Genomic DNA, 12938 nt, shown 5'->3' with positions numbered 1-12938 from the left:
AAATGACCATCCAGTCTCAGAGGCTCTGTAATGCTGGGGGTAATTGTGTGAACTGCCATGAAAATAAACACTGGCATCTTTAAAATCTGAGTTTTGCATTGCCTTGAGGAGCAGCAGCCCCTGTGGTGGCCAGCACAGGATGCACAGGCTCAGCAGGAGCAGGCCCAGCTGCAGTGCTCTCCCCACCTGGCAGCCAGGACAGGTGTGACACTTCCAGATGTGACATGAGCCACTTGCATCTTGTTCCCAGCCTTTGAAGTGCTGTGCAGAGAAAGCCTGAGCTGCTGCTGCAATTAGAGCTGATACATCATTTACTGGAAGAATTTAATGCGCTGTAGTAGCAAACCTGCAGTTGACACTCACAGGGTGCAATTTAAATCCTCTGGATTAGTAATTCTTTTGAGATTTTTGTAATCATTGGTAATAGGTAGTGAAATAAATCCACATTTATATCCTACAGACTGCAGCTGTGCTTCTGTTAAAGTAGTATTAAGTGATGGGTTTTAAATCCTTCTGCCAGCTCGAGCTGTAAGCACTGAGGCTCCTGTGCAGGGATAACTCAGCCTGGGTGATGTGTTCCCGAGCAGGAGAGCTCTGGTTAATGAATAATGAAAGCACCACGGCACAATCACAGCTCAGGGCTCACTCCTGCAGGAAGCTCTCTGGGGAGAGCTCCCCGTGCAGCTCCCTGTGCCACAGCGACCCAGCTGCAGCTCACACTGTGGGTAACTGTGGCAGCAAAGAGCACAAAATGCTCATGGACAGCTTCACCTACATGGACAAAGTGCTGAGGTGTCCAGTGGAGCAAGGGGTTTGTCCGGCCAGCTCTGGTGCTGTCCCTCCAGGGATCAGGAGCGCATCAGGAGTGCATGCTGTGCCCTGACTTTACTCCCAGTTAGCTAAACAAATATGCCATTAAAAGCTGAGCCAATCTTGAGTGGGACATAAGGGCTTCAACTGCAGCAGGAAGAGATTTATGGACTTGTTTTTGCAGCCTAGAGAGTAATTGAAGAGGCCTCAGACAATTCAGCATTTACTGGCACTTCACTGGGGTGAGATGGGAAGGGTGATGGGAGCGAGATTGGCACTGGGAGCCCCAGCCATGGAGCAGGGACCCAGCCTGACAGCCACTCTGGGAACAAAAAGAAGCTTTGCAAACTCAGTATGCTTGTAAGATAAGCACAGTGCTGATAAAGTGAAGCACTTAGAGAGTAAAAATCTCAAGAGGACGATAGAAGTGGCTGAAGGAAAGAGCCCAGGAATCCTGGCTGTCCCTTCATTCAGCCAATCTGCCCAAAATTCATTACTTCAGAGATGGTTAAAAAAAGCCCATTTGCCTGGTTGTGTTCCTTATGGGTTCTGTTTGCTTTGTTTCCATCCAGGAATCTACAAAGGACATTGTTTCCGGATCAACCACTTCCCTGAGGACAATGACTACGACCACGACAGCTCCGAGTACCTTCTCCGTAAGTGAGACCTAACACACAGATGGGGCTTCCCTGGGCTTCTCTTCTGCACAGAGCAACCCCAGTTTTACTCACTGCCAGACTGGTCCAAACTGGGCTGCACAGCCCAGTGGTGCCACGTGTCCAGTTCATGCAGCAGCTGACACAACCACCACCCTTGGGGAGCCCCACTTCATGGTCATTGAACCATGGAACGGTTTGTGTTGGAAGGGACCTTAAAGACCATCTAGTTCCAGCCCTCTTGCCATGGGCTTTCAAGGATTTTTTCCAAGGGTTTCCTTCAGCCAGGGGAATGCTCACAATTTTGGTGCCGACTGTCTAAACATCATATGACAAATTTTCAAATGAAAACTACAGCTTGGCAGATTGGCAGGGATCTTTTACAGAGGGAGTATTTATAGGGTTAGTGTAACAAAACAGGTTTGAGGAGTGGGTTCCAGCCCATTAGGAAGTTTAAGCCAAATGCCTAAACCCAACCCTTACTCAAGCCTCAGCCTTTGCAGCTGGTGAGCCACATCCCCCTGCAGTGAAATTACTGCACTGTAGGAAGGAAGCTGAAATTTCTGCAGGTCACAGCAAAATCCCAGCATGAACAGGGGCCATGGCTTCCCTGCCTGGCCAGCTAGCCACTGCTGCTCCATTCTGGCATGTAATTCCCCCCAGAAGGGATCCCACCCACCAACCTGGTGCTTGGGATCAGGGCAGTTGTTTCATCCCCTCCACGTGACCATTCTCTCCACTGATGGCAAGTCTTGGAACCCAACCATGAAGCCTGCAAAGTTGGAGCTAGATTCTCCTTCCCCAGAGGACTCCTTGTCTTGTTGTTCCTCGTGAACAAAAGAGCTGAGCAGCCAAGCTGAAAGCAGTGCCCTTTACCAGGGAGAGGAACTGCAGCTCACAAGGTGTTGGGAAATCAGGGAGCACAGAACAGTGCTGCTGGCAAAGCAGAGAACTCCTCAATTACAATATTAATGACCTCAAACACCACTTAGAGAACCACTCTGCCCTTCTGCTCACTTCTGGGCAACAACTTCTTGTTGCTAAGACATGAAGAAAGAAAAAAAATCTCCAAAAAGTTTGCCTCACCAGAAAACCCAGATGTTTTTTTCCTCTTTGCTCTTGTCGATTTAGATCAGTCATAGCACCCGGGTGACACGATTTCAGAGCTCAGGCAAAGGCAGAGTGTGAGCACAGCTGCATTTATCTTTCATAAAAAGCCTTGGAACTAATGTTAAATTGATGCCAAGTCAGCTTTAGGAAACAAACATCATTAGTAAAAGGAAAGAGGAATTAAGTAGCATCATGATAAAAGCATGTTATGCCTTCTTTATATGCAGAAAAGTGAGAACTGGGAAAAACAGTCTCCAGCTCCACGTTAAGCTACGAGACTGGTAAATTGTTTGTAAGTGTGCTTGTGACGGGTGTTCCTAAAAGCTGTTTGCAAAAGTGACTAAGTACAGATCTTAAAAACAAGTTGGTCCAACCCTTTATGTCTTCTGCAAAATCAGTCTCTGGTGTCTCCCCCGCAGAGCAGAGCTCACCTCACAGAGTCTGCACAGAGACAAGGCTCCTTGGCTTTAACTTTGATAAGAAAACTGCAGTTTCCCATGCACAGAGTTGATTTAGAGATTACTGAAAGGTAACGTGTCTAAATCCAGAGGAGATGAGCTCATACCTATATGTAATAGGGACCAAATCATTGTCTAAGACAGGAGGATATTTGCATCCTGTTTCACAGGGACGTGAGAGCTTCTGTCCTGGTTTTGCCCTCTGCAACACTTTTGCAGTCTGCTGGCTCCATTCTCCACTATTTCTGGCCATTTCTTGGCACAGTTTCTCAGAGGGACATGTTGGGACTAATACTTATTTATCCTGCTTGGCTTAGGCAAAGGCACCCACACTCATGTGTTTTGTGCTCTGGAAGCAGCAGCGTGAGGGGTCTCAGCCTCTTCCACAGCCCCCAGTTTAATTTGGGCTTCAGAGAAATGCAAACATTGTAGTGCTAGCAGGATCAAGCCCTGGTTCAAAACCCCATGGAAATCAGTGACAAAAATGGCTGATTTTGGGAGACTTTGGTCTAGGGAGTGGGTAGAGGCAGGAGTTTGGATTTTACCCTTTGGTGTTCAAGCTGCTCCCTACAAAACCAAGCAAACGACAGCGTGGGACAAGCTGAGACGTGCAGAGGAGCTCAGACAAGACCCTTCCTATTGAACCTTCCCTGTGGCAACACACTCCCATCTGTGTGTCTAAAAAAATCCCCCTCACATGCCTGAGCAGGGCCCCAGTGAGCAGCAGTTGTCCCAGTGCCAGCACGGACCCCGGGCTGCCACTGCATCCCCGGCGGCAAACGTGCCCCGGTTCCCTCTCTCCTGCTTCCCTCTCTCCTGCTTCCCTCTCTCCTGCTTCCCTGTCTCTGCTTCCCTCTCTCCTGCTTCCCTCTCTCCTGCTTCCCTCTCTCCTGCTTCCCTCTCTCCTGCTTCCCTGTCTCCTTCTTCCCTCTCTCCTGCTTCCCTGTTTCTGCTTCCCTCTCTCCTGCTTCCCTCTCTCCTTCTTCCCTCTCTTCTGCTCCCCTGTCTCTGCTTCCCTGTCTCCTTCTTCCCTCTCTCCTGCTTCCCTGTCTCTGCTTCCCTGTCTCTGCTTCCCTGTCTCCTTCTTCCCTTTCTCCTGCTTTCCTGTCTCCTGCTTCCCTCTCTCCTACTTCCTTCCTCTCCTGCTTCCCAATCTCCTGCTTCCATCTCTCCTGCTTCCCTGTCTCCTTCTTCCCTCTCTCCTGTTTCCCTCTCTCCTGCTTCACTGGTGTCTCCTGCTTCTATCTCTCTCTCTGCTTCCCTGTCTGCTTCTTCCCTGGTCTCCAGCTCCCCTCTCTCCTGCTTCCCTCTCTTCTACTTCCTTCCTCTCCTTCTTCCCAGTCTCCTGCTTCCCTCCTCTCCTGCTTCCCTGTCTCCTGCTTCCCTGTCTCCTCTTTCCCTGCTCTCCCTGCCCTCTCTGGGCACACCAAACCCGAGCTGTTCGCATCCAGCACGGATCCACCGGCGCCTCTCCCTTTGCCGGAGGGGGATCGATCTCATCCTCGCTGTGCGCTGGGGATGTCGGGGCTCTGCTGCTCTGAGCAGGGGGACCCCGCTTCGGGGCCATCTCTGCTCGTTCATGCCCTTCCTCCCCGCATGTCAGAGCATCCTCTTTCCACAGCCATTCCCTCGGCTCCTGCCTTTGCGGAGATTAAAAGCCCGGGCCGAGCAGGGTTTGCAGCCCCATGGGGAGGAGCAGCGCCGCGGCTCCACCGGAGGAGGTGTCACCACACATAGCGGTGCACAGCAGGCGATGCAAAGCGACAGGACGGTAAACAACGGGGGGAGAAAAGCCAGGGAGAAAGCAAAAACCAGATTGCCTTAATGTTTTTTGATGTGCTGTCACTTTATTACCAGTATCAGGAGACATATGTAAATTCTACGTGGTACCTTATGAGCTTCCTTTGAAATTTCAGAGCTAAAAGCACACATTGTAAGAAAAAATATACTGTGGAATTTTCCAGGAAGAGAACACTGTGTGTTTTGTTTCTCTTTGCATTAATTACTTACTATAGAAAAATTATCTCTGAAATTTATTGGTAGAAATAGAACAAATAGAACAATCCATCCCCTTTATTTGGTGCATCTAACAAGTTCCTTCCAATGATATCACTGAAGCATTTTGGGAAAGCTCTTTGATTTGACTGAAATCATTATAAACAGCATGACCATAAAGCGTAGGAAACAATATTCAGAAAGGGTGGGCCAGAGGCGATTTTAAGCCTTTAGCCAGGGCACAAAAACAGACAGACAGAGATTTGAGGTGCCTTAAAGTCCAGCAGCAGAGACTGAGTTTGAATCTTTTTCTAACAACTGACTGAAAAAACTGACCCAAAAGCCAAAGTGCTGTTAATTCATAGCACCCGCGTGGGGATACACCCAGGCCAAGGGAACAGGCTCTCACCTCTCAGCAGGCTTTGCCCAGAGCCCTTCCACCCACTCACATCAGTGGGGTTTGGCAGTTCCTGCGAGACGCTGCCTGAATAGCAATGCGCCCGCCTGGCCCGGCTTCAGATCCGGCTGGAAAATGCCCCAGCTGTGAAGGACACGTGCAGCGACGCTGCCAGTTTGGGAAAGGATGGACTTTTCTCGCTCTTACAGATCGATACAGGCAGAAGCTTCCCAGGCAGGCGCTGTCTTTGTCTTTTTGGGTTTGTGTCCGGACCGTCCCCGCCAGCCCCGGGGCCGTGCAGGGCTCCGTGAGCGATGCCGGTGCGGAACCCCCATCCCCGTCCCTCCGCAGCCACTGGAGCTCTGCCACCAGTTACCAGGGGAATCGTCAGGAAGCGATTCAGCGAGTCGGGAACGCCAGGGCCATGGGCAGCGGAACGAGAAAGCAGCAGCTGGAACATCTGCCCGTTCCTGCCGGGGAGCGGGCGCCGCTCCCAGCGTGGCAGCCAGGAGGATGCGCCCGCAGGGAGCGCGGCGCTCCCGGCCCCGCTCGGCCCAGATGGCGCTGGCTCCTCTCCGCTCACCCGGCCCTGCCGTGCCGTGGCCTCCCAGCCTGCTGAGGGGTTCCATGCCGCTGTGACAGCAGCTTCTGACCCTCCCTCGCCTTGGGATCGCCCCAGCCTGGCGCCCCTCGCTCTGCCGGGGCTCCCCTCCGTGCCCTCGCCTGTCCCCGGCTTCAGGGTGATCCCATTTTCCACAGCAGTGTTCAGCACCTTATCTCCCCTTCTTCAAAAAATAAATCCTCTCTCTACAGCAATAAAACTCAGTTTGTCACTCTGCCTTTCAAGAACCCCTGGCAGCTTTTACCCCTTTGGTTTTTACTCTCTTCTCATGCTTGTTTATTTTTTCTCAGCCCTTTTGTTCCCTCCCTGCCGCTTCCCTGTCGATTGCTGCTCTGTCTTCTTGTGACCCGACTTTGAAAGCTGGCTTGAAGTGGTGTTTTAATATTTTTGTGGGGGATTTTATACGCTGATGAATGGACTGAAGCATGCAGAATTTTAAATTACTACTTTGCTGTCAGGGAACTAAACACAAACATCTAAAACACACTTGTTAAAATTCCTGCCTTAGAAATCTGAAAGGTTTCGATGTCCTTAATATCCACTAAAAGAAAAAGGGGTTATTAGCTGTGCTTGCTGGCAACATGGATGCTGCTGACTTCAAGAGCTGTAATTTGCTCACCTTGTGTGTGCACCACGGAACAGATCCGTCTGCTCCAGCTGTCCCAAACGTTGTAGGGTTCATAGCCAGCTCATGAATTTTTCACTGCTGCTCCCTGCATGATGCTGGGTCTTACTGTCACTTACCTCATGCTTTGCTAGAAATATTCTGCACACGGTGGCATCAGAAAATGCCAATAATGTTGGACTTCCTGGGAGAAAGCTCAAAAGATTGAAGCCACTCACTTGAGAGTCTCTGTCACACTGGCCACCTCATGGCTCCCTCGTCCCAAAATCATGCCCAGAAATGGAGAATCAGTGATAATTCTAGGAAAAAGGAATAAAAAATGATAATAAGTTAGATATTGGGAAAAATTTCTTTGCTGAAGGGGTTATGAAACACTGGAACAGGCATCCCGGAGTATGTTCAAAAAATGTGTGGATGTGGCTGGCACTCAAGGATATGGTTTAGTGGAGGAGCTGGTTTCACTGTTGGATTTGATGATCTTAAAGGTCTTTTTCAACCTCTGGTTCTATTAAATCATTCTTCTAAACAATTTTAGGGAAAAAACAGGGCTTTTGAGACTCTAATCTCCACACTTGCACCTGAGGAGGCACCCAAAATGATTGCTCTGTCTTCCCTTCCTACCTGTGTCCCTGCAGGCATCGTCCGTGCCTCCAGCGTGTTCCCCATCCTAAGCACAATTTTGCTGTTGCTGGGAGGACTCTGTGTCGGAGCAGGAAGGATTTACAACAGCAAAAACAACATTATTCTCAGCGCTGGGATTCTCTTTGTTGCAGCAGGTATGTTCTGTTTAAATTGAGTTCTTAAGAAGTGCTGCTGTTTTCAGCTGGAAAAGACTCTGGAAAAGCTCCTTGGCAGTGCTTTCCCTGCATCCCTTTCCTGGGCTGAGGGCATTAACAGCACCACAGCAGGCAAATTCCTCAAGACAAAATTAAGCTCTTGAAGCCCCACAATAAGTATATTCTAGAAAAGCTTTTGGTTTTCCTGCAGAAAGAAGTGAAATTCAGTAACAAGCATGTTTTACACTATTTAAAATGTATTAAACATTAGATGAATCAGGCATCTCTTATACCTAGGGCCTTTTTTTTTAAATATGAAGGCAGAAAACGTTCACCTCTGATGGGTGAGCCCGTTTATACACTAGAAACATCTGAAAGAGTCAGCCCCATTGTTAATAAGTCTCCCTGCAGCTGGATTAAGCATGCAGCATTTAGATGAAAATTCAGCAAGGTGGAAGAGAACTTATTTTGATCAAGGTGAACAGCCATAGCCCTGAGCTCCAAATGTTAGAATCCCACTCACAATATTAGTGAGCTCCCACAAGCTGCTGCTTTTCCATTGTGGCAATGAAGAGATTGGGAAAAGTCCTGCTGAGTATTTTGGGATCCACGTGAGCACACGTGATCCATATGTTGATATATTGGTTGTCTTTCAGGAATAAATGAATCCTTGAGATAAATGTAAGAGTAAATAAATGCAATAAAATTTCTTGTCCCAGTCTTAGAACCATTCAGGTCCAGAAAGTAACGTGGCTTGAATTTTATCTCCCCAGCCACATAAACACTGATTTATGTTTTTCTTTCTCCAGGTCTCAGTAATATCATAGGGATCATTGTCTACATATCGAGCAATGCAGGTGACCCAAGTGACAAGCGAGATGAGGACAAAAAGAACCATTACAACTATGGCTGGTCTTTTTATTTTGGAGCCTTGTCTTTTATCGTGGCCGAAACCATAGGTGTTCTGGCTGTGAACATTTATATTGAGAAGAACAAAGAGCTGAGGTTTAAGACCAAGAGGGAATTCCTTAAGACTTCTTCCAGTTCTCCTTATGCCAGGATGCCAAGCTATAGGTACAGGAGGCGGAGGTCCAGATCCAGCTCCCGCTCCACGGAGCCTTCTCCATCCAGGGACATTTCTCCAGTTGGCATGAAGATAGCAGGCACCATCCCCATGAACGAAATTTCCATGTACACCCTTTCCAGGGAGCCTTTGAAGGTTACCACGGCTGCCAGCTACAATGCAGACCAAGAAGCCAGTTTCCTGCAGGTCCACAACTTCCTCCAGAAGGAGTTTAAGGAAGGACTCCACGTCAACATGGTCAACAGGAGAACGACGCCAGTCTGAAGCACCTTCCTTCCTCGTGCTTTTTGAAGAGATGCCCAAACAGAATGGATCTGTCAGGAGTGATGTTAAAATACCCTCTCACCTCTTAATTGTGGCATGTGTTGAGGTAGCAAGTGGAGATCCTCTGGACCAACATAAAGATATTTACACGCTCGTAGCTTTTTTTGAAGCTATTTGGAGTTTGTTTATTTCTGTTCTTGGTGTCACAAGATGAAGGCAGTTCATGTTCCTGCACTTTTGTAGTGTCTACACAGTCTTGGAGAAACTGCAAAGGACTGGCCACCAGTGTGTTTTAAAGGATTACAGAAAATTTGTTGTACTTTTTTTTTTTCTAATATTGAGATCCCTTAATATAAACTTGCAAATATAATTTATAACCAAGCCCAAGGATGAAAATGAGCTACTCAATCAAGTGAGCCACTTTCCTTCAACACGGCGTAAGCTTTGCCTCTTTCAAAATAAAATAAGAAAAAAGAAAAAAAAAAAGAAAATATTTTTGAAGGCAACACTTTCTAAAACTGACCTGTGCCACTGAAACCGTAGAGCACCCACGTACTGAGCATTACAGACTCTCCGATGGGGTGGGAAGGGGGTCTCCCATTCCTGGGGTAAGGCATCCCTTGGGGCAACACAGGCTGAGGAGCAGAGGGTGGGTGCGTCTTGAAACACCTGGAAAGGGAAACAGATTAAAGCAGGTGGGACTTGAGCCTATTTGCAAGCATCATTTCTTGCCTAACGTTTAGAAAACTTGAATTCTCATTTCGACGAGCCCTAGTGCCTGATCCGGCAAGGTGCTGAGTGCTGGCTGTCAGGAGCCCCTGGAGATTTGCCCGAGCGTGGCGGGAGCAGGGCAGAGCCGCCGCCGCCGATTCCCCGATTCCCTTACGCTTCACAAGTGCAACACTAACGCTACTGGAAACAGAGATCTCTGAGCAACCAGGAGAGAATGGGAAACAGAGATCTCTGAGCAACCAGGAGAGAATGGGAAATGGAGATCTCTGAGCAACCAGGAGAGAATGGGAAATGGAGATCTCTGAGCAACCAGACAAGAACGCGCCCGGACTCGCGAACCTTCCTGCAGCAACGGGAGCCGAGTGTCAGCAGAGCAGATGACAACTTTGTATTTTTTAAAACAGAACAAAAAAAAAAGAAAAAAAAAAAGAAAAAAAATCACCGTTTATGAGATATTTATTAAACTCTTTTTATTATGAATTAAGTGCCGCATGGTGCAAGGTATAGTTGCTTTTAGATGGAAATGGTGGTTCGACCTAATTTAATTTATTTTGTAATGATGCATCTACTTACGTGCAGAGAGCCCACAGCAAACTCTATGCATCACGTAAGGAGGGAACTAATTTGTACCCTTTGCTTCTGTCTGTTTCTAAAAGAGTCTGAATATTATTTTCTTTTCTTATAAATTCCTGCTTTCAGTTTTTATACTTAGGCTTGGATCTCAAAGCTCAATGGCCTGACTCAAAGGTAATTTAATTTAATGGTACTCATGCTGATTTTAGTGACCACTCGACCAAGCCATATGAGAATGAGGTGCCCGATTCCCCTTAGATGAATTAGATGCAATGAGAGAGGAGCATCTAATTCCTGTAGATTCCTTTGAATATCCCCATCATCTTTGCCCACAAAATCTTTGCTAACAGAACACTACACAAGAAAAAAATCCATAATTTGGAAAGTTTGGGTCACTGGTAGTGGGAGATCTCAGCCAAACTGTTAAAACCTCTTTAGTCTTAATTTATCCTATGATGGCCCCAGGGCCAGAGACTCAGTGGTGGTTTGGATACAAAGCTTTCAGCTAGTGGAACCAAGTCCTCCAGGGAAATCCCGGAGCAGCTGCCTTAACATCCCAAAAAGGAAGTTGAACCCCTCTCCCCCCAGAGGAACCCACTCAAGCCTCTCTCCTTGCAAGAACCAAGACACAATTTTAAGCGAGAGTCTTCCCCTAGTCACTGTTAAGCTCTGCCTGGCCCTCAGCCTGGCACAGCCACATCATTATTTTGGCAGGGGTGGGTTGGAGCCTTCATCCCTGCTCATTAAGAGTTTCCATTCAGGTTAAAACTCCGCTGGGATCCTTTTTTCAAACCTCTGAACTCTGAGAGCTAAAGCGAATGGAGCGATGGGAATGATTTAAAACTAGAAAATGTTGTGCTACTTTCTGTATCAACACACTATAGAGAAAGATGTTACACAAGCTTTTTAAAAAAAATTCAAACAGAGGCAGAAAAGAAAACTTTTTTACCTACTTTTCGGCTAGGACAACATAAAAGGGTTCTAAAATTATTAAAGTTCTTGATGAAAGGTTTTTTTTACAAGAATCTTTATGCTTTCAAACAATAAATTATTTCCTACTTTTTGAGACTTCGTAATATTAAAATACTTTGATTAGCTATGATAGAAGTAGAAGTTTGCAATGAAAAAAAAACCAACCTTCTGTCTCATTAGTGTGTCATACTAAGTGCTAATTAATTTACATCTAATTATAGTCAATGTATTTTTCAAGTGCAATTTCCCAGAACTATTTGTTTCCCACTGTGTTAAAAAACTAATAGTTAGAACTAAGTCCTCATCCGTGTTTCCTGTAATTAAGAATAAAACCATTCCCTTTCAAACCAGGAGTTAGATATAAGCTGTTTCTCTAATCTCATGTACCTTGAACTGGAAGTGGACAGTGTCAGGTTTGCTCGCGCGTGGGTTTTGTTCTTTTAGTCGTCGTTCTCCAGTGAATGTGCTTCAAACCACCCATCTGATTCCAGACAAAGTCCAAGGTTTTTCTTCAGCCCAGCTCAGACCTGCAGAGGCACATGCAGTATTTTTGGCAGAAAAAGTCTTGCTGAGTGTTTTGGGATGTTGCTCTTTGCCAGAGCCTTTGCCAGAGCCCGGGGCAGGGCTGGGTCCAGCAGCTCTCCAGGAGTGATGCCCTGTTTTGGTCCAAGCTGGAGCATCTGCTCCTTCTCCAGCAGGCACCTTCAAGAAATGGAGCTGGAGTAGGGATCATGAGATGTTCATGGGGTCTGGACAGGGAACAAAGTCATGTGGACATAACAGGGACCAGAGCTTTTGTCCTGTGAGACAACAAGGGCTGCGACTGAAAACTCAGCAGTTAAGTTGCAGTGCAGCAAATTGTTCAACCAAAGCCAAAACCAAAAAAAATTCATTTGACAATTCCAGAAAACAAACAAAGAAACAAATGCCAACAAAACCACCAAAAACTCAAAACCTCAGTCCTTTCCTATGAAAAACTTTGATTCTGACAAAACTGAAAAATTTGCAGCATTCCTGCCCATGAGCAGTCTTGCTCCATGGTTGATGTGCCTGAACAGAGTCAGATTGTGCTCAGCCTTTGAAACCACCCAGTGATAGTTTAAAAAAAATCATCTGTTCTTCCACATCTCTCTGGTTTCCCTGGACAGCATCTAACAAATGAGCCCCATTTCCCAGCAAGGCCTGCAGATACCATAAAACCATATCATTAACAATTATCAGTCTTTTGGTATATAATATACTGTAACAACAGAACTTTTTTAAAAAAAAAATGCTATTGGATCAGATTTGATTTTCCAAGAAACAAAATTTCAGGTATACCATGAGGTCTCTCTTCCTTGTTTCTCATACATAATAGGAGTAAAAGGAGAAATCACTTCAGCTGCCCAGACATCTAACAATAAACTATTTTTTCTGTTTCTTTTTCTCTCTGTATGGATCACATATCCACAAGGGCTAATATATCATGTCCCTTGAGGCTACATTTCTGTCTGCAGTTCTAAAGTGTTATTTCCACTGTGCTTCAGTTCTACTGGTATAATCACAACCGTGTATAATGTACTTAATCCTTACTTTTTAAATAAACCATTTTAAATGTATTTGGTTTTGTGTGGAGAAAGGAATATAGATTTTTAATTTCCAAATTCTCTGAGCTGAGATTTCAGGTTATTTTTTTCACGTTTTTCACTGTTTGATTGCAGCTGGCCATGTTACTGGGCACCAGTATTTCAGAGGAGATAAAATTATTCTTGTGGTCCCAGAGATCACAAAATCTCCAAGATAAGCTATCTTCACAATAATTTCAGTTATTTGGTTGGAAATTAAGAAAAACGTTCTCATTTCCAGTTTAAACCTGTCCCATATG

At 46.3% G+C, this 12938-nt stretch overlaps 1 protein-coding gene across 1 annotated transcript in view; it reads left to right on the top strand.

Moving 5' to 3' along the window:
- The window catches only part of CACNG4 (calcium voltage-gated channel auxiliary subunit gamma 4), a 46157-nt gene extending 33485 nt beyond the window's left edge, over positions 1–12672 (top strand). Inside the window, exons 2-4 of the mRNA XM_036394409.2 lie at positions 1383–1466; positions 7309–7449; positions 8259–12672. Coding sequence (XP_036250302.1) covers positions 1383–1466; positions 7309–7449; positions 8259–8797 — 764 coding nt within the window. The 3' untranslated portion in view covers positions 8798–12672. The remainder of the gene's footprint in view (positions 1–1382; positions 1467–7308; positions 7450–8258) is intronic.
- Positions 12673–12938: the final 266 nt, after the last annotated feature.

The sequence above is a fragment of the Molothrus ater genome, chromosome 19, assembly GCF_012460135.2.
Source record: "Molothrus ater isolate BHLD 08-10-18 breed brown headed cowbird chromosome 19, BPBGC_Mater_1.1, whole genome shotgun sequence".
Classification (NCBI taxonomy): Eukaryota; Metazoa; Chordata; class Aves; order Passeriformes; family Icteridae; genus Molothrus; species Molothrus ater.
This window is presented reverse-complemented; position numbering and strand designations above follow the sequence as displayed.